At 53.9% G+C, this 19,573-nt stretch overlaps 9 protein-coding genes across 9 annotated transcripts; 5 read left to right on the top strand and 4 right to left on the bottom strand.

The window, feature by feature from the left end:
• Positions 1-468: 468 nt before the first annotated feature.
• Positions 469-2,256, top strand: P168DRAFT_239061 (cytochrome P450; the record flags this gene model as incomplete). Its single annotated transcript, XM_024833645.1, has 3 exons — positions 469-601; positions 657-1,493; positions 1,556-2,256. 3 exons carry the CDS (start codon positions 469-471, stop codon positions 2,254-2,256), a joined length of 1,671 nt encoding a protein of 556 aa, XP_024692015.1.
• Positions 2,257-3,653: 1,397 nt separating this feature from the next.
• P168DRAFT_283163 (uncharacterized protein) lies at positions 3,654-5,038 on the top strand (the record flags this gene model as incomplete). Its single annotated transcript, XM_024836029.1, has 5 exons — positions 3,654-3,840; positions 3,898-4,073; positions 4,128-4,507; positions 4,571-4,666; positions 4,717-5,038. The coding sequence occupies 5 exons, from the start codon at positions 3,654-3,656 to the stop codon at positions 5,036-5,038; spliced, it is 1,161 nt and encodes a 386-aa protein (XP_024692014.1).
• A 160-nt stretch (positions 5,039-5,198) lies between these two features.
• P168DRAFT_271569 (FAD-dependent oxidoreductase) lies at positions 5,199-6,963 on the bottom strand (the record flags this gene model as incomplete). The annotated part of the gene is made up of 6 exons (XM_024835273.1): positions 5,199-5,485; positions 5,534-5,612; positions 5,667-5,862; positions 5,914-5,974; positions 6,027-6,493; positions 6,553-6,963. The coding sequence occupies 6 exons, from the start codon at positions 6,961-6,963 to the stop codon at positions 5,329-5,331; spliced, it is 1,371 nt and encodes a 456-aa protein (XP_024692013.1). The 3' UTR covers positions 5,199-5,328.
• A 536-nt stretch (positions 6,964-7,499) lies between these two features.
• P168DRAFT_291537 (NAD(P)-binding protein) lies at positions 7,500-8,588 on the top strand. Its single transcript, XM_024837425.1, has one exon. It carries the CDS (start codon positions 7,627-7,629, stop codon positions 8,488-8,490), a length of 864 nt encoding a protein of 287 aa, XP_024692012.1. The 5' UTR covers positions 7,500-7,626; the 3' UTR covers positions 8,491-8,588.
• A 45-nt stretch (positions 8,589-8,633) lies between these two features.
• Positions 8,634-11,972, bottom strand: P168DRAFT_305696 (uncharacterized protein; the record flags this gene model as incomplete). The annotated part of the gene is made up of 1 exon (XM_024838958.1): positions 8,634-11,972. One exon carries the CDS (start codon positions 11,970-11,972, stop codon positions 8,712-8,714), a length of 3,261 nt encoding a protein of 1,086 aa, XP_024692011.1. The 3' UTR covers positions 8,634-8,711.
• A 1,371-nt stretch (positions 11,973-13,343) lies between these two features.
• On the top strand, positions 13,344-14,246 carry P168DRAFT_305695 (uncharacterized protein; the record flags this gene model as incomplete). The annotated part of the gene is made up of 3 exons (XM_024838957.1): positions 13,344-13,434; positions 13,500-13,712; positions 13,768-14,246. The coding sequence occupies 3 exons, from the start codon at positions 13,344-13,346 to the stop codon at positions 14,244-14,246; spliced, it is 783 nt and encodes a 260-aa protein (XP_024692010.1).
• A 577-nt stretch (positions 14,247-14,823) lies between these two features.
• Positions 14,824-17,074, bottom strand: P168DRAFT_305694 (alpha/beta fold hydrolase; the record flags this gene model as incomplete). The annotated part of the gene is made up of 5 exons (XM_024838956.1): positions 14,824-15,742; positions 15,957-15,982; positions 16,106-16,482; positions 16,522-16,881; positions 16,933-17,074. The coding sequence occupies 5 exons, from the start codon at positions 17,072-17,074 to the stop codon at positions 14,824-14,826; spliced, it is 1,824 nt and encodes a 607-aa protein (XP_024692009.1).
• A 642-nt stretch (positions 17,075-17,716) lies between these two features.
• P168DRAFT_328439 (uncharacterized protein) lies at positions 17,717-18,475 on the top strand. The gene is made up of 3 exons (XM_024841356.1): positions 17,717-17,779; positions 17,838-17,910; positions 17,960-18,475. The coding sequence occupies exons 1-3, from the start codon at positions 17,750-17,752 to the stop codon at positions 18,391-18,393; spliced, it is 537 nt and encodes a 178-aa protein (XP_024692008.1). The 5' UTR covers positions 17,717-17,749; the 3' UTR covers positions 18,394-18,475.
• A 193-nt stretch (positions 18,476-18,668) lies between these two features.
• Positions 18,669-19,232, bottom strand: P168DRAFT_283156 (uncharacterized protein; the record flags this gene model as incomplete). Its single annotated transcript, XM_024836028.1, has 3 exons — positions 18,669-18,991; positions 19,060-19,141; positions 19,197-19,232. 3 exons carry the CDS (start codon positions 19,230-19,232, stop codon positions 18,669-18,671), a joined length of 441 nt encoding a protein of 146 aa, XP_024692007.1.
• Positions 19,233-19,573: the final 341 nt, after the last annotated feature.

The raw sequence follows: 19,573 nt of genomic DNA, 5'->3' as shown, positions 1-19,573 counted from the left end.
ACCGAAGTCTGCCAGTGACTCAGGTAATGATAGGGGTATAATGCCTCGAATAAGATTGGTTGCCACGTTCACATCCACAAGGGGAAAGACAACGCAATGGAAAGAAAGCCCTGACACGGCCAGGAGAGAAAGCGGAGACACCCGACCCTGGTGCCGATCCGATCCCGCTGTCACGTCGGCATGCCGAGGGAAGTTACCGGATTCGGTATTATGCTACTATGCGGCCCGCCCCAACAGCATTTCGAGCCAGTCGGAAAGACAAAAGCGGACCCACTCACCGAGGTAGCAAGCTACTCTATCCATGGGTCTGTTCTATTCTAGAATGACACGCCTCATCCTTCTTGCAGACTTGCCTACCTCGGTGTGGATCGTCCACGCAATATTTATACGCTACTTATATAGTGGAAGTGTCGCCAGTGGACAGCGACATACCCTCGCGTCGTCTGATCATACAAGACATCCATCACAATGTCAGTACAACGCTTCTATCTCCTCGGAGAACCGACTTCTAGCGCCAAAGACATCGAGGTGGGCGCTATTCGCACCCTGGTCGACCTCAAAGACTTGCTGGCAGCCCACTTCGCTGTCGTAGAGCCCAATGGTGAGACCGCTTCCTCCCTTCGTTCTTCTTTCTCAGCGGAGTACTGATTGGATAGGCATTGGATTCCAACTCGAGGATACCATCCTAAACGGACTCTCCGAAGTTACCGGCGCCAATGGTCCCGTTGCCATTACGATTGACGGCAATCCCGTTCGCGAACCGTCCGGGCCCAAGGGATTGCCCATGGTGGGCAACTTCCTCCAAATTTACCCAGACCACTTGGGGAACCACCAGCGCCTGTTTGAACAGTACGGTCCGATTATCAAGACTACCAGTCTTGGTCGGGTAATCTACCAGACCAACGACCCGACCCTGTCTGCCATCGTGCTGGCCGAGTCGGACTTCTTCTCCAAAGTGATCAACGACTCCCACCCGCTGGCTGCTCTCAAGACGCGCGATGCGGGCATCTTCCTGGGGGACACCGATACCCCCGAGTGGCGCATCACGCACAAGTTCCTGCCCCCGGCCCTGGGGCCCAAGGCCGTGCGACACTATGCTCCGACCATGCAGCAAACAGTGGAGGACTCCTTCAAGGTGTTCGATGCCTTCGACGAGCAGGGCGAGGCATGGAACGTCTACCAGTACATGTTAAAGCTGGGGTCGCAGGCTGTTGGCAAGCTCACTCTGGGTTTCGACTTCAACCACTTCACCTCCCCCGACGCCCCGCTACATGAGATGGTCGACGGCATCGCCGAACTGCTGTCGCTGAACAAGAAGGTCACCTCCCGCGGTGACTGGTACGCCAAGCTGCCCTTCGGGGACCCCCAGCACCTGCGCAAGCTGCGAGCTCGCCTGGATGAGATGGTCGCCGAGCAGATCCGGCAAGCGGAGCGCGGAGGTGTGGTTGATCTGCCCCTGCAGGATGCCGCTCTCCGCGCATCCAACATGGTTGGTAAGGATATTCCCCGGCTCCGCTCCCTACAATCCCATGCGAATGAAATGCTAACGGAACAGACTACGCCGTCCGTGCGGTTGACAACAAGGGTGAGAAGCTGCCGCAGTCTAGCTTAATCCCGGCGCTGTTCGTGGCCACGGCGGCCGGTTTCACGACGACGAGCTCACTGCTGTCGTGGCTGATCTACGCGATGGTCACCTACCCGGGAGTGCAGGACCGCCTGCTGCAGGAGCTGATCGACAATGACATCGACGAGAACACCCCGATCACGGCGGACTTGACGGACAAACTAGATTACGTGGACAAATTCATCAAAGAGACGCAACGACGACACAACCCGTCGTACCAGCCGGGACGCACCGCCCAGCTAGACCTCATCCTGCCTGGGGGGTACAAGATCCCCAAGGACAGTGTCGTGGTGGCCGCGCTTCACCACATCCACATGAACGCCGACCACTGGGACAACCCGCAACAGTTCAACCCCGACCGGTGGGACACGGAGCAGGTCAAGAACCGACACAAGGCGTCCTACATCCCATTCGCCACGGGGCAGCGCATGTGCATCGGCTTCAACTTCGCCCTGCAGGAGATTAAGGTGTTCCTGCCCAAGTTGGTGTACCGGTACAAGTTCATCCGCGAGGGTCAGGAGCCTATTGAGTACGATCCCATGTTCCAGCTGATCCGTCCCAACAATCTGTACGTTCGGGCCGAGCGACGCGTCAAGTGGCCGCCCAAGACGGAGTCGACGGCTGCGGCGTGAGGTCCACTCCCATCCGATATCGTGTACATAGCTTGTTAGATAGCGTGGTCGGTTTACTTGTGCTTATTTTCCTTCATATCAAATCCAATGTGTGAGATAATATGATGGTCCCTGCGATGACGTTATGCCACTATATATAAAACTCGGTCAAGATCATTCATCAATGGAGTTTAACATTATATTAAGTCAATTTCCACAAGTATCTGTTTGGAAGAAAGGTTAGACTCCTTAATATAATGGTTTTTATGTTTGATGAATCTTCCCAAGTCCTTTGGAGTGACAAGCTTTATTTTTCATATCATGTACAAGGGACGGCCCGTCACATGAAGTGTCTAAAATACTATTGTGATAACTAGAGAGACGGATGGTCGAACAACTGAGCGAGAAATAAATATAAAGTCTTGAAGTATCATCAAACAAGCATCAAAGAAAATATAGTAGAGTATGCTTGACAGGTCCATCGGATATCTTTCTATTGTCCCAAATGTATGCTTGTCAAGATTGAAGATTATTGTACCGAGTATAAACAGTAAAGATAATATCATTCCTGTCATTGCTCGTTCCATTTAATTACGACATGGCATATTCTAGCTATCAATTAGGCGCAGTGGCTATTGACATTGTATGTACTATTTATCTATCTGGTGTTCGGGACCACATATGGAAACTTTTGACGCAGATCTAGTACAAGGAGCCTTGAGCTGGCGCCCTCTATGAAAAGGTCATTTCCAATTACTGATCGAACCATCCCACGCCGTGTTTTGCATTCACGAAATCAATCTCCTCTGCATATCTCTCCGTCTCCACGAAGTCATTGTCTTCACTCATTCCCTCGATAGGCTCAAGAGTTCGTGTCCCCAAACAAGTGTCCTTTCGTTGATTGGAGCTGTAACAGATCGTCTCTGCAGATCTTGGATCTATCCTCCCAGACCCCATTTCCTGAGACAGTGGGTCGATCGTCGTGACATTTTCCGCCACCCGATCCCCCTTGCGTCGCTGGCGCGTCGAATCAAAGTTAGACGGGGGAAAGCTTAAGTTCAGGCTGCGTGGACGCGAGACCCTCCGCTAAATCTTCCGGTTGACCTGTCCAATTGATCAACAGCGTCAAGGGTTTGGCTGCACCGTGGACTCGGCAATTCGCACCCCGGACAGAACCAGCACCCAAAATCCCGGGTTATGAATGGCATGGGTAATGGGAGGTTGACAGTCCGCAAGAACTGGAGTCTTGGTCTCGCTCCACGGTGGGCCCGGAACAGGGGCTTCGCAAGGCTATATATGTCCCCTCCCCATTTGACTTCTCGGAGGCCAGTCCTAATTTTCAACAGATACCGGAACACTGTCGCTCCATGGACTTTCTCTTTCTGCTACCACCACGCTCTTTCAGCACCCTGTGAGCCATGAACAAGTATCAGATGCCGGCGTCGCCGCCGCCACCGGGGGTAAAGCCCAACCTAGTCAACCCGCCCGGGTCGGAGTATGAGATATTCTCCGTCAGTATTGCGATGTGTGCCACCGCAACGTTCGTTCTGATGGCTCGTTTATATACGCGGGGGATCATTCTACGGGCGTTGGGTCTAGATGACTGTAAGTGATTCAAAATCCTTCTGTGTCAAGAGATGCGTTGAACTGGTCCACATCTAGGGCTCTGCGTTGGGGGCTCAGTGTGCGCCTGGATCTTTGCAATTCTCAGCATTGCTAGTATGTCGAGTCAACACCTCCCTCTTGCGGACCCCGCTGATCTCGCTCAAGATATCCCCAATGGATATGGAGTTCATATCTGGAACCTACGCGTGCACAACGTCATCGACTTCAAAAAGGTACACCTCCCTCGGCGCACAATAGGAAATACCATGCTTAGACCGCCCGACTAGGTGGATCTCGGGGAGGAAAACGTCTACGCAATCGGGGTGGGCCTCGTGAAGACGGCGATCCTCGTCTTCTACCTGCGTCTCAGCCCCGAAAGACGGTTTCGCCAGCTCACCTGGGCTATTATGGGTTTTGTCATTTTGTACAGTGTAATCAGCGTACTTCTGTTCACCATCGGCTGCATCCCCGTGGACGCCATGTGGGACATCACCCTGATGGACCATGCCAAATGTTTTGACCAATTGTCGTTCGTGTATGCGAACGCCGCGTGCAATGTGTTCTCCGACCTGGTCACCCTGATCCTTCCCATCAAGCTGTGTTATAACCTCCAGACCACATTCCGGCAGAAGGCCCTTCTCCTGGGTCTCTTCACAATGGGCTCATTGTATGTGGACCCCACTCGGCACCGCAGCCATATCCCCTTCTCCCCACTGACGGGCCGTTACAGTGCCTGCGTGGTGGCCATCGTTAGGATTGTGACCATGTTGCCCTTTGGCCACAGCAATGACCTAACCTGGTATAAGGTGACCATCGCGAAGTGGTGGTATGTATGTCTCGTCCGATCTCTCGCCCACAAGGCTGACACCGAGAAAGTATGGTCGAGATCAACGTCTGCATCATCTGCGCCTGTCTTCCCGCCATGCGGCCGCTGTTCGCCAAAGCGTTCCCCGGAGTCTTCTCAACCATGGGCTCGCGAGGGACCCCCCTAGAACCAAGTGCCGACAGTTATCAGATGACGCCGAAGAAACGCGCTCGCCGGTGGGACTATATTACTGGCGTTGACTCTCAATGGACGGCTGTGGAGAGCGAAGAGGCGGGCCAGAGGAGGAGTGAGCGTCCGGCTGTCGCGTCCAAGGACGATGAAGAGGCGATCATGCGCTCGACTGATATCACGGTGGCTTATAGTCGACGGTAATCCACTCTCGTGGTGGGGGTATCACAGCCTCTTTATTTGCAGTATCTCGCAGCCTTGTAGTTTTCTGTCTGGTGGTTATACCGAACAATATTGCCAAGGCGAAGCCGGTGATGTCAATAGTGTGAAATAGCGCAATTATCATCTGCTCCCTAGGCCTTATGTACATCCATATTCCATACAGGGGGTTTGTAATGGGTCAAGCCTGAGAAAAAAAAGCAGTATCCTCATCTCCGTAGCTACAGTGGTCGTTATGTGATATCATCATATATACAATGGCACAGACTCCAAGATCAAAGATGGGGCTTGCCATGTGCTCCCCCTAGTTCTCCCACGGTGGTTCCATTCGACAGCTTCAACCCCACGGGTAGACCTCTCATAAACTTGCGGGTAAACGGCTGACTCTTCCTCGCGGCGAGGACCTCTTCCACGTCCATGTACATATCGTATCTAAATCCGAATTAGCCGGCAGTCCGCAATAGTGGTCTAGGAACTCACGCGTTCATCTCCTCGATGGTCAATTTCTGCTTCTCATCCTCCACTTTGTATGTGGCCGTATTGGTATTGCTAGAAAAGCCTGCCACAAATCAACACATTATCAACCCGCGCCACCATCGTCAAATTCACTCACCAATGCGCTCGTTGATGTTGTACGCCGCCTTCGCTGACGCCGCCTGCACCTTGGTGGCTCGCGGAAGTCGCACTTCCTGGTAGACCTGCAGGGTGTCCGCCACATCACCAGAGAAATAGGATGGGCTGAACAGGACACCCAGGGCCGCGGCGTCCTCGATGGCCATACAGGCCCCTTGGCTCTGGTGGGGCATCATCTGTGGGCTTCATTAGCCGACTTTCCGCTTTAATTGGAGACATAAACATACCGGGTGCCCTGCATCACCCAGCAGACAAACCATGCTGCGGGTGATATACGGGTACGGCTTACTGGGTACAGGTTAGTGCAAAAGCCATGCCGCGATGGGTGAGATTGTCTTACTGAATCCACAGACGCCATGGACGGATCTCCTGGCCAATCTTCAAATGTTCTAGCACTCGACTGTCCAAGTGAGGATAGGGGGCCAGGAGGTCCTTGACCGGCAGGTCGTCGCCTCCCCAGGTGTGGTTAGTGAAGTCGCCCTGTTCACGCGCAAAGAAGCAGTAATACGACAGCAGTTGCCCGCCGTTGCAGGGCGACAGGACGATCTTATCCCATTTGCCTTCTTGGCCACCCCAGTACTCCAGGGCACTGTCTTTGGAGTAGTCGATCAGTCCCAGCCGGACGGCGTCCTCGGTCTTGACGTTTGCATGAAGACAGCTCGAATCGGCGGGCCTCTTCTCGGGATGGAGGCCGAGAATGCTGCGGACGGACGAGCCAATGCCATCGGCGCCGACAATCAAATCGTGGCGAACGGTCTTGCCGTTAGTGAAGGTAATGACACCCGTCTGCAGATTGATGTCTTTGCACTGCTTCTGTTAGCTTTCTGTCCCTTGCTTTCGACTAGTCACGACAGATGCATGCATACCTGATGATTTACCAAGAGCCGCGTGGGACTCCCCGGTCCTTCCTCCTGCATCGCACAGTCCTTCAACATCGCATGCATATACTGCCGATGGAACATATTATACACATAGCCCCACCGCTCCTCATACCCGTCCAAATCGTAGACGCTGACCGGATCACCCGTCTTCCAGTCGCGATTGATCAACTTTCGCAAGATGACGGGGTCCCCTTTGGCGATGTCCACCCCCCACTCATGCAGCCAGCGCGTCCCATTCGCCGCGCAGGAGATGGACGCGCCCACTTCCCCACTGAAGTCATGACGCTCGTAGATGACCGTGTCGTGGCCCGCCCGTCGCAGCGCGATCGCTGCCGCCAGCCCGCCGATGCCGCCACCCACGATGCCGATGGTGAGAGGTCGCCAGCCTGATGACATTTTTTTGCTCTCTCTTGTTATTCAACGATGATATCGCAGTAAAGTATTGTTGATCGATAGTTGGCATTAATCCCATTCCATGGGAATGGTGGCGTTCTTATGACATCGTCTCCTCATCAAGGCCGCCTGTGTCGGGCCGCCTGTATTGGACCATGGGGGGGCGGACCGCTCCCTGGGCAGTACCCGACGGCGGTTATCCACGGATCGCAGATGGACCATTGTCGGATGACAGCAGACTCAAGAATCAGATGAACAAGGTTCACCGGGTGGGGAAGTGAAGATCACTGCATGTCATTGTCTCGTCCAGAAACCCGAGGACAAGCGCGCGATCGAAGGGAAACAGTCGATCACATGATGCAGGCAGCCCTAGATGCAGCCTCCAGGTCGATCATCTCCATGACAGCTTCAAAACAGTCAATCCTAACGGGGATTGTCTTGTTTTCCGTCCCCATGACGGGTATGCGACTAGAAGTGGATCTTTTCAGATTAGTTCCATCTTGATAGGTCGAACGGACGTCAGAACCCACACCTGACACAAGTTGACTGGATGAGATCCACCCAACGGTCGGCCTTCACACCCCGCACCGACAACAACCCCCCTTTCCCCTCCCTCGTATTCCTGCGTCCCTGCAATCCATTACGAGAAGTAATATTACGTGCATCATGTCCGAGATCCGCAAGAACGTCACGGTCATCACCGGCACGGGGGGCATCGGCCTCGCGGTCGCTCGCAGTCTTGCCCTTAACACCCACCTCGTGCTGGCCGACTACTCGCCCACCCAGCTCGACGCCGCCGCGCAGGTCCTGCGCGACGAAGGCCACACCGTCACTACGCACGCGACCGACGTGTCTGACTGGAAATCGGTGCAGAGTCTGGCCGAGACAGCAGCCCAGGTCGACGGGCCCATCGCCACCATCGTGCACACGGCGGGTTTGTCCCCGGTGCAGGCGCCGCCAGCCCGCATCTACGAGGTCGACCTCCTCGGCACGGCCCACGTCATCGACGCCTTTCTCCCCGTCGTGGGCGCGGGTGCGACCCTGACGGTCATCGCTAGCATGGTGGGACACTACGTCGTTGGGAAACTGTCCCCCGAATTCGAGGAGCACCTGGCCACTGCGCCGGTGTCGTCGCTGTTGTCGCACCCCCACCTTGATTCCAGCGGATTCGACCGGTCTGATCCGGCCAAGGCGCAGACGATGGCAGCCGGGGCCTACTGCACCTCCAAGCGGGGGAATATCCTGCGAGTGCAGGCCGCCGCGCGGGCGTGGGGGCTGAAGGGCGCCCGCATCAACTCCGTCAGTCCCGGGATTATCAACACACCTATGAGTCGCATGGAGGCCGAGCGAGGGGCCGGCGGGCATATCCAGAAGCTCGTGGATGAGAGTCCGATGCGTCGGAAGGGGACCGCGTCGGACATCGCGGGCATGGTTGCGTTTCTGGCCAGTCCGGCGGCGTCGTTTCTGACGGGCAGTGATTATTTGGTGGATGGGGGTTCCGTAGCCGTGCACCGATGGGGGAGTGCGTAAGAGCTTCAAGGCATGTAAGGAAGCCGGGGCCATTAATTGGGGACATGATCCATGGGATGTACATTATACGTTATATTAATACCATCCGCTGCGAGTAGACAATCCATGTTGAATTGCAGTTCTCTAATCTCATAAGCTCATGTAGACAATTCATTAATCGTGGTCAAATGGTTCAGTGAACGGCAGAAGTTGTTTTGCGCTGGATACAAAAGGTATGTATGCTACTCAAGATCCGTATCCTCATCATCCGTCTCGGCGACGTAGATTCCCCCGTGCACGTCATGCATGTGGTCGTAGATGATATCCCCCGCATAACTGTCCCCGCAAAAGTAGCACCAGTGACTGCCACACTCTTCCACCGGACACTGGATGTGCCCACAGCCCGAGACGCAATGGGTCATCGTGCCGCACTGCGGACACGGCTTGATCATGCTGACCCTTTCCGCCGCATCTTTTGACATCCCAGTCTCTGCCATAATCTCCGCCAAATCTCGTTCGGTGCGGATCCGCTGACGCTCTTGCTTATCGACACATTCTTCGCACGACCAGTCCGCTCGAACCGGTGGGGCCTCTCGCGCGCAAGTGCGTTCGAGGTACTGCTTCGCGCTCCCGCAGTCGCCGCACCACGCGTAGATCCACATTCCCTGATCGCGAACCGCATCGCCCAACCCTTGCACTGCATGGATTCCCATGCCGTATTTACAGAGGGTCCGCGCCGTCGGAAGTCGGCGACAGAAGGGACACCCCAGCGCGGCCGGGTTAATGATGCGACCTGGGCCATTGAGCCCGTACCAACTGGTCATGCAGGCAGTGCATATCCGCTGTCCGCAACCTCGCCGCCCACAGGCTGCATGCAGAGTATCCGGGCGGAACGTAGAGAAGCATAGAGAACAGTCCACCCCGCTCGTTTTGCGGCTAGTCACGAACTCTTGGAGCGTGGATAGAAGGTCTGCAGCATTTCGGATCGGCTTGGCAGATTGGGTCAGGGCTCTCTCATGTGGAGGGAAGAGTGCAATGCGGGACAGAAAGCCATCTGTTCCCATAGCAGAGATGGTATTGAACAAGGAGCGGCCGGTGAAGGGGCTGCGGTCTGGATTCATGGCATCACGGATCAACCAAGCCAAGGTGTTTTCGGCAGCTATCTGGCGTGCCGTCACACCAAGCTCTATCGTTGTTGGGAGGCCGGACTCGCAATGGGGGCAGGCGAACGCGTCTTCAGTAAAGGAGTCCGGTCGGTAGGCATGAGGCCAGATCATCCGGTTTAGGCACTTGTGGCATTCCACCACGGGGCTTGGGCGTCGACTTTGAGGAGGCCCACTGAAGCGGCAATAGTGGCATTTCGCCCGGACGCCCAGGCACTCTGGGTTGTAGACCACGTACTGACCCCGGCACTTCGGTTCAATGCATTCAACCCAAGTTGCATCCGAGCCGGTAGTCATGTCGCGTGAAACATGGCCTTGGATTCGCACTTCTTTTTCCTGCTCACTCTGATAGTCTTCTGCAAGGCAAAGCCCACAGATTTCACTGTCTCCCATGATTGTAACAGACCGCGGGTATTGGCATGACTGGCAGAACACCAGTGGCCCAATGCTAGCCTTCGTTTTGTCCGGGGTCCAGGGCACTCGAGCAGTGAGAGGCGCATCTAGGTTACTTTCCACTATCTTAAAGGCGATCAGTTGCTGAAACAACGTCCGGTCTACGGTGTTCAGGAGCTGCCGTGGGCGGCCCAGTCCTCTTTCCTCCCCGATCCCAGACGCGCCCTGTTCGAACTGGCTTCGGTATGTGTCATCGGCATCCAAGAGCAAGCTCAGGCAATCAATGGTCCAGTTCTCGGGGACTGACATATCACTCCACTTATCGCGGAAGCTCAATACCTCTTGTTCCGCCACTGCAGCAAGAGGCGTGAATCCCAACCTAAGGGAGAGGGCGGCCACAAGGGCCGCGGGACGGGCGGATAACTTGGTTCCTGGGACAATCAGGTGAAAGAGTACTTTCCAGAACTGTCGGTCGTGTTCATAGCTTGCTAGGGAGAGTGGTATGCGGGCCACTTGGTCGATGCCGGTAGCAGCGATGTGTTCCGGCATGTCCCTGGCCGACTCCACGTATGTCAATTGAGCCAGGACGCGCCCCAGTCGTCGAAGAACATCGCCGCTACAAGAACGGCCAATCTCCAGCAGTTGGGGCCTCGTCAGTGGTGTCATCGAGTCACTATCGTCCCCAAATTTCAGTGTGGGATCGAGAAAAACGCAGGGATATCTCTCCTCTGTCGGGACAGTGTTGATAATTTCCGCCAGTTCAGCGCTCCGGTCGTATGACTCCTCTAGCCATGTCCTTATCTCCCCTTTTATCCCCGCATCCGTTAGTTGGTCGAGACTGGCGCTGAAGGCATCGAGAATCTCTTGTCGGCGAGAGTATTTGCGATCCGCGCATACGGCTCTCCACAGGCCGCCAAATACGGGGTTCAGGGTAATTGCTTGAACGTCCTCCTTGACGATCCTCATCAAATGCTCCACGGCCATGATCTTGTACGCTGGATCTGACTGCCACCGTTGGGCGAAGTCGTGTACGGGCGCGGGCTTCCTGGGTAGGTACAGGCGTAAATTCTCGTAATCCAGTTCCACGCTCCGGGTGTTACTAAAATCCATTGGGGATCGGTTAGAGCTCTGGAAGAATAATCTCGCCGCTTCATCCGACTCACTACGGAGCTCATCCATGCCTTTAGTCGAGACGTAATGCAGCAAACGGCCAGTAGAATGTTCGGTGGAGGTAGAGGCCGAGTCTTGTGCCACTCCCATCCACGCCAAGACCATGTCCACGGTGACTTTGTAGATTCTGTGTGCGCTCTGTCCGTGGTAGCTGAGATGTACGCACGCTCCGTCGGTTGCTGCCGAGAGGTAGTTATAGCATGCTACCGTTTTTGGGTCCGCGTCGCTGGACACGATTGCAAATACGGTTGCCTGTTTCTCTCCCGAAACCAAGCACCGTGCTGCCGACACCCAGTCCACGAATGATGGCCCAAATCCCCCATATGCATCCGTCACTTCGAGGGCTTCCTTTTCTTGGATCGTGTTTTGCGACCATTTTCTGTCGGGGTCCATCCAGTGCGGAGGCGCGTCCGTGTAGAGAAGAATAAGGGTTTTCGCATTGGGTCTCATCAGCTCGTACGCTTTGGCTAGCCCCGTTTTTGCGGCCTCGGGTGTATCGGTGTTTCCCTGGGTTTGAAGGCCCTTGGCCATGGCAATGAGATCGGGCTGGTCCTTTCCTGCCCTTGTCTCCGGACGTTCATGGGGGTTCACCCATCCCGACCATTCCAGGAGACGGTCGCAGGAGTAATCCCGGTAAACCAGGATTCCGATCCGCGAGAAACATCCAGTCAGAGCGGAAACTGACAGAATCTGAGGCAGCGACGTGTTGAGGGATTGTAGATACAATCTCATGGACGCCGTCCCGTCGGCGACGATCAGTAAGTCGTGTTCCTCCATTGTGGCGTGTCGAAATACTAGGGTGATACTCCCTTTCTCCCTAGCTATGAGTATTGGTCCGTAGGTAGGTAGAGCCAATATGTGAATTCGCCTCGGTTTATTGCACCGACAGGGGAGGCTGCGGGCGTCTAGTCATGAGGGAAGCAGCGCCTCTGACCTGCCAAGCCCATTCAGGCGTCCGCCACTCACCGTCACTCTCGATTCCCCAAATTGGTTGCAATATCCCAAAATCTCGGTCATATCTTTGACGACCGTGTTTTCATGGCAGAGGATGAGATGGGAAAGGTAATTTTTCACGTCTAGGCGGAATTTGACCTCCCTGGTGATAATGAAATGACGAAGGAGAAACCAATATACATGAGGGTACGGCTGGAAGATACTGCACCCACTGCTTGTGGTCCAACGATGAATAAGGCAGAGACCTCGCCATCTTTGATATGCCACCGAATATAGCGCGATGGCCTTGAATCTAGATGAAGGAGAGGAGAGAGTCATACCCAGCGGAAAGTCACCTGGGCACCCCGTGACTGCCGACGGATTTTCCCTTTTGGGATGCCTGGTCTTATCTGCCTTATTGCCTTGTCGCCTTGTCGCCTTGTCTGCATAAACTTCACGTGATATGGATTGCAGGGGAGCGTGATTCAGACGACAGACTTCCTCGAAGAATCAGTATCCAGTAGGGCCCAGTGTCTTCTTCAGGTGCTTTTAGGAGCTCTTATAGCTGATCATGGTTCAGGGGATGAGCCACGGGAAATTAGTCCGGGACCACAGCCAGCTGGAACAGGTCCCTTCTCTTCTTCTTTTCGCTTGGTTAACTTTTGACCTCGACTTCACCACGGTCAAATACAGCAGACTCCCAATACCCTCGCTTGCTATTTTCGTCCCCACCACCATGCTAGCAGCAGGGCCGATTCGCAGCTCCAGACTCTGATCAGTGCCAGATGTAGCAATTTAAGGTCGGTGGGCTATCGTTAGCCCAGGGAACGCCAACCCCGCGCATGAAGCTAGCCCAGCCTTGTCATTCAACCAGTTTCAGTGGCTGAGCGTCCGGGAAGATTATTGAAAGTGGATCTAAAGAACGGGATCTTAGAACGGCCCCCACTCATATCAACATGTCTGTCGCGAATGGCATTCCCCGATTGAGGGTCGCCCCTGGGGGGGTTATGCAGACACCTCGGAGGGAAACGCGGCGAAGCCCCCGGGAGAGAAGCGGAGTCGTCTGGGGGTGCCTTGCGCACTCGACGACCCTGGCGACCGTGATTGTTTCCTTTCTCAAACACACCACTTCCTGTGCCGTACAGGCCGTACAGCCCAAGGATTTCTTGTCGACCAACACTCCATACACAAGCCTTGATCGTGTGGATTGTAGCTATGTTGCTGCCGCCTCAGAAGAGTATGTCTCTGGCTCTCGCCTTGAGAGCCATCACCGGCGCAGCCGCAATTGAATGTTATACCCGTGACGGTACGAAGGAAACCCACTTTTCCTCAGCTACCTTTGCTTTCTAATAATTGCATCAAACTGGTTAGGGAAGTCTTACACTGAGTCGCGATTCTACAATGCCACTGAGCAAGGGGAGCCCTTTCTCTGCGGGGAGGGGCCCGGAATGTGCTGCTTCGAGAACCAAACTTGCGAGGACGGCATCTTCTGCCGTGGTAAGGACGGTGACAGAGACAGATTTACCCGCGAGATGTGCTCCGATAAAGAATGGCCTCCTGAACATTGCTCGGCATTGTGTCCTCGTAAGCGATGACGTTGACTTGATGCTCAATCTCCTGTCTAACTTGAAACCAACAGATAATAGGGAGGCAGGGTCGGAGGTGTCGTTTTGCAATGCCGCCCATACAATGGTGTGTTGCGGCGGCTCCGATATTCGGGACGAGTGTTGCGGCAATGAAGACTACGCCCAGATTGACGACAAAGGCATTATCATCGCCTTTGGATCGAATACCATCCCACCTATGCCGCGCGCCACAGTCACCGCGATACCTTCCAGTGTAGACCCGGGGCCCGAGAAAACCAAGTTGGGTGTCGGTCTGGGGGTTGGGCTAGGAATTCCATTGCTACTGATGTGCGCCACGGCGCTGTTATTTTTCCTGCGATACCGACGACTACGGTCCAATGCAGCTCCCCTCCCCGAATATCCGCCAACCAAAGAAACCGGACCTCCTCTCTCCGCCCCTGCAATATCCACGAAGCCACCGGCCCAACTCGACGGCAAGCACATGCGACCAGAGCTAGCCACGACCGAGCATTTGGTACAAGAATTACAGTAACGGACCGATCGTGATCCGTCAATGATGCATTTGCCTTTTTAAAGGTTGTGTTTTCCTTCCGAAGCCATCACTATCACGGCTACCAGTGTATTTACATGTTGCCTCTATCTTTATATAATAATTATCTGTCTCATAATTCAAGCTTTTCTCAGCCCTCCTGGGAATCCGCTGTACTCCCACAATGTGGGACTTGAAGAAATAGCAATTACCACGTCGATGCTCTACGCCACGCCGACAATAACTACGGGACAGATAGTACGGGTTTGGGATGAACTCGGAATGGACCAAGAGCTATATGTTAAGCTTAGGATCGACAACGCTGGTGTTTCTCCATTGATACTTCTGGCAGACGAATACTCGAATACTTGGCTAGAGAGGAACATCGGTTCTGTCTCCATATAACTGTTGCCGCCAGCTAAGACCGAAATCAGCGACACATAACAGGGCGAAAATAGCATGGGACTTGATCTTACGAGACTTAACGCCTTGGAGTAGAAAATCAATAGAACGAGGCTAAGACACCGCAGACGATCCCAATATATTATCGATCCCAACCCCCCCACATCCCCTCCGCCATTCAAATCTTACCCCTCTCTGGACCCGTTTCGATCCGTTCCTTGACCCACTGGATCTCTTGGGCCAGTACACCCGGACGAATCAGATGAATATGGTGACCACAATCTGCTAGCGACACATACCGATGGACCGCAGACAGTTGCAGCTGGTCCCGTTGCATCTCATCACCCATGGCTTCCCAGCGCTCGAGTAAGTCACGAAAGGCTACACGCTGTGGCTCGGTACCATTGCCTGCTCGTACGCCCGCCTCGTAGATCCGTCGGTAATCGTCAACACCACGACAGCAGATTACACTCAGCGGCCTCTCTCCCAGAGCCTGACTGTGATACTGGTTCTTGCGCGCCAACGACTGGCAGACGTCCGCAAACGCCAAGCCCTCGGCACGCTCTGTAGTGGATCCGCGGGCGATATGCGCGGCCCGAGTGCGCCATTCGTCGCGGGTCAATCGCGCCGCATCGCGGAGGCCAGTTACCTGGGCGAATCTCAGATTGCCCAACACGGCGGGGATATCAAGATCGGGGTTGCGGAACAACTCCGGCTGTCGCTCTGTCGAGGCATCGGCCAGTACCATTCCAGCCACGCTTTCTGGATAGGCGTGAAGGTACTCCCGGGCAATGATGCCACCGTACGAATGGCCAACGAGGATAAGTGGGGGGTGTAGGTCGGCCACGATCAGCAACTGATGTAGTTCTTCCGCCGCCGTGGCAGCCGACGGAGGTCGCGGGCCATCGTCACTGCGACCTAATCCCGAGCGATCGTACAGGACCAGCGAGGTAAAGGGACTTATCAGACGCTCGACAGCGCGATACGAGGCAGCTACATCTCCTGCTCCCACTAGGAAGACGACCAGGGGCTCTCCTGGGGTGCGGACGATACCCCGCACCTCTAAGAAGAGCCGATGAGATCCGATGGAGACCAGGCTTTCGTCCGTAGTGTTATTCATGGGGGGACAACACAATAGAACTGGGGAGAAGAGAATAAATGGCCAGCACAGGGGATAAGTAGTTTCTTTGGGGCAAAGAAGTGGGGTTTTGTGGCTGAGCGCGTGAGACGCCGTCCATCACTTGTTAGGGCTTACATCGCCATAAGTGTCAAAGAAGGAACGTCGCCTCCTATCATGTCTCATGAACTAACCATTTGAAGCTATCAAGCAAGCCATTCTATATGCGACCCTAACTCCGCCAGCATAAACCATGAAAAAACGGCAAAACAAAAGACAATATATACAGACTCCTAGTAGCTCCCCGTACACCCTTGTTTTTCCATCATCATGCAAATCGTACCACGCGTTCTCGTCCCAGTGGCTCCGACGGAAGTTCAACAGGCGCAGCCTGCTTCTCATTCGCCCCCAGTTCAACTGGTGGTCTGCCGCCATCGATCTCGACGACATGGCCTTCCAGAATCTCGGGCTGGGGAGATGAGTCGGAGTCTTCGTCCAACTCCCTAGACTTATTGCGCCGTGCGATTAGAAACCACACCAAACCGGATATGATCCCAACCCCAACAATGCCCCCTACTACACTCCCCGCGACATGACCTCTGTCGTTTGTTTCCTCCTGGGACTCCGTGTCGAGGGTTGGGGTTGAGATGGGAGCCATGGTGGCTGAGATTCCGGGGGTGATACCAGACGATGTGGACATGGAGGGTCCAGTCGGCGAGGCTACCGGGAGTCAGCCACGATTATGTCTGATACGGGAACCTTGCGAGATCATGCCTTCGGCGGACAGCACTACACTGAGTAACTTGTCGTCTTCGTGGAAAGAATACCCTGGCACCGCGCATCCGTCACTGTTGCCCAAGCGGGCAAACCCGGTGGTGTCCTTGTCGCAACAGAAATACCCATTGTTATCGTACAGATCCCAGCTCCGGTCGGCACATCGAGGGGATTCGAGCAGCGTCGAGGTGCAGTTTGCCTCGGACGGACAACAGGCGACATTGTACGCGTGGGGGCACTGAGTCCCCCCCGGACAGCAGACGCGAAAGGGGTTGACGGTGGCCCCGCAGTCGACTTGTTCGGGGAGACATGACCCGTTGATGCGAAGAGCGAATCCGGCCGAGTCTATTAGACTATCAGTCATACCGATGACAGTGGGTGGCTATTGAATCTGACTCAAAGATAACGTCAGTGGCAGCTGGAATAGCGGCAAGGTCAATTCGAGAGAGCGACTAGGGCGGGAATAAAGGCGAATACCGGGCTGGCTTGGAAGGGGGCTGCAAGGGGGCTGCAAGGGATTCAGGATGGGGATGCGCATCTTGCCGGGCTGATCTCAGCCAAAGAGGTTGAAACGCGTTTTGATGATGTGTATTTAAGAAGTTGATTATTGTTGAAGAGATTGACATGTTTCCTGAAGGTGTTTCTTTCGTGTTTCAGGGGGGACCTGTCGGACAATATGATATCTGATATTATACTCATATCCAATACATATCTACTTTGTAAAGTAAGTCTACTTCCATACTTATATTTCAAAGGAGACGACACCAGTGGGAAATTCGGATAAAGACATCTTGATTACTGGTATTCTATCAATCTCCCACCTGGTCCGATGTAGAGACTTGAATATATCTCCCATCACTCCAGAACCTGGTAACTACCAATTCATGGCCATCTCTATGGTCAGGTATTCCAGATCGCGTAACTATACAGGCGTTGATGGGTTGAGCCAGCAGTGAATGGCTTCAGTGTTATATCACTAGGGCTGGCTATGCACATGACTGATATTGCAATTGCCAGTGGCTGCACAGTTGTTGTTGTTGTTACGCGGCAAGAAAGCACATTTTTTTCTCTCATTTCATTTACTTCTCTGTTTCTTGTTCTCTTTCTCCCTTGTTCTTTCTTTGTCTCCCTCTCTACAACTTCTCATTGTCTACTGATTTTATCTCACGCTCTCCTCCCTTAACAAACCTAAATAAGAGACTGCTTCACCATCATGCGCTGGGAACCAGAGACCGTGAACACTGTATGTTATCATCTTAATGTCGTTCAGGGTATGTTAGTACTAACAAGACCATGATCAGCTGTGGCGTCTGCTCTACACCACCCAGTCAGTGGCGATCATCGCCGACGTGGAAAAGATCGCTGAAGCCTGGCGTAAGCATGTCCACACCCTGATATCAGCTCCACGTCTAACATGACGTAGCAGATGATGATGAGAGACCTACACCCAGCGGTGTGCGAGGGCAGCTTCAGAAGCTGAAACGCACCCTAGGCAACCCATCCAACTTCTCCATCACCAACCCCAAGGCTGGAAAGGCTCAGGATGGTGGCGACGAGAACGAAGACCCCGGCACTCCCCGCACCCCTGGCACTCCCAAAAAGCGAGGCCGGAAGCCAGGCAAGGTCAGCGACCAGAACAATGCTACTTCCACTCCGGATGGTTCCCAGGCCACCCCCACCAAGAAGGTCAAGCCCAGCAAGGCCAAAGCCGCTGCCGGGCCTACGTCCCCCGGTCCGCGTCTGGGCGAGGACCCCAAGGTTGGCACACAGATGGCCCAACACCAGGCGGCTGAGAGACCCCACTGTGGTGGCATGGTCTGCAACGAGTTGGACTGCATCAGCTGCAATGGATACTAGGTCGGCGGTCGTACAACCTTTCTAGCTATGTGAACGCAGAGTTGTTGGAGGAAGAAATGACAGTCTGTATTGCAAATGGTGGAAGGATAGTCAGGGCTAGTTAGTTGACATCGCGGTTTACGTATGTAACGAGGAATGCAAGAAAATTGTCAATTCAACCGCTACCTCAGGCTCAAATAACGGACACATGGCAAAAGACAGACAGGTTTCCTTGCTGTAAACATTACTGCATCTCCGCTCCTTCGACACGCAAAGAAGGAAAAGCAAGAACACAATCACTCAACATCAACAAAGGTGACCACTTCCTCCAGCTTAAAGTCCTCCGGCACCGCAGCATCCCCGTTATGGCCTGGTTCCTGCTTGACCTCTTTCTTCACCTCCATCTTGACGACAGGCACTTCAACAGACACCTCAGGCCACTCAGAGTCTTGCATGAGATCTGTAGCCTTCCCCTTCTTCGTGGGTGTCTTGGGCTCCGAATGGGCGTCCTTGCGCTTCGTCTTCTGAGGGGTGCGTCCGGCCTCGGGGGTCTCAGGCAGACCTTCGACCTGACGGCGGAGGCGGACGATGCGGTTTTCGATGGCACTGGGCGTACATTCTAGCCACCGCTGTTTAACATATTATTTCTCAAAGAGAGAGGAGAGAATAGTGGGACAAAACACATACCAGGTCCCATGAACACCGCCAGTTCGTAGGTATTCACCTTGACGCCGGCGGAGCGGAGCTGCATGAGGATTCCCACTAGGAGCTTTGTTGTGTTATATGTCAATTGGTGGATGACTATTATCGTAGGTAACACTCACTTTGGCATCAGTATCGGCGTTCCAGTTCATCGGCATGGTGATTGATGGTTATCGTATTTTACTTCTGAGAGGGAGATATGATAGTGTGGCTTATGGAAATTTAGTTATGTGGAGAGAATGGTGTGAGTTAGTAGAGAGAGAGAGAGAGAGAGAGAGAGAGAGAGAGAGAGAGAGAGAGAGAGAGAGATTAAATGATAAAGAAGAAAAAGAGAGAAGAGAAGAGAAGTATGAATAGTAGAATTGACTGAAGTGAATGGATTAATGATAGTGATTATAATAAACTTTTACCTATAATACAGGCTATGCCATTCACTACCATTGGCTGAATTAAGTTGAGTATAATAAATAAGATATCTCTGTACCTGGTCATAGACCAT

This window comes from Aspergillus campestris (genome assembly GCF_002847485.1).
Source record: "Aspergillus campestris IBT 28561 chromosome Unknown P168scaffold_8, whole genome shotgun sequence".
Classification (NCBI taxonomy): Eukaryota; Fungi; Ascomycota; class Eurotiomycetes; order Eurotiales; family Aspergillaceae; genus Aspergillus; species Aspergillus campestris.
Note: the sequence above shows the minus strand (reverse complement) of the source record. Positions and strands in the feature narration are given on the sequence as shown.

Excerpts from the sequence above, each read along its gene's own strand:
- P168DRAFT_291537 (XM_024837425.1), top strand. The coding sequence starts at position 7,627 with ATGTCCGAGATCCGCAAGAACGTCACGGTCATCACCGGCACGGGGGGC.
- P168DRAFT_328439 (XM_024841356.1), top strand. The coding sequence starts at position 17,750 with ATGCGCTGGGAACCAGAGACCGTGAACACT. Across the intron at positions 17,780-17,837 it reads AACCAGAGACCGTGAACACT|CTGTGGCGTCTGCTCTACAC; the intron begins GTATGTTATCAT and ends GACCATGATCAG. Across the intron at positions 17,911-17,959 it reads AAAGATCGCTGAAGCCTGGC|CAGATGATGATGAGAGACCT; the intron begins GTAAGCATGTCC and ends AACATGACGTAG.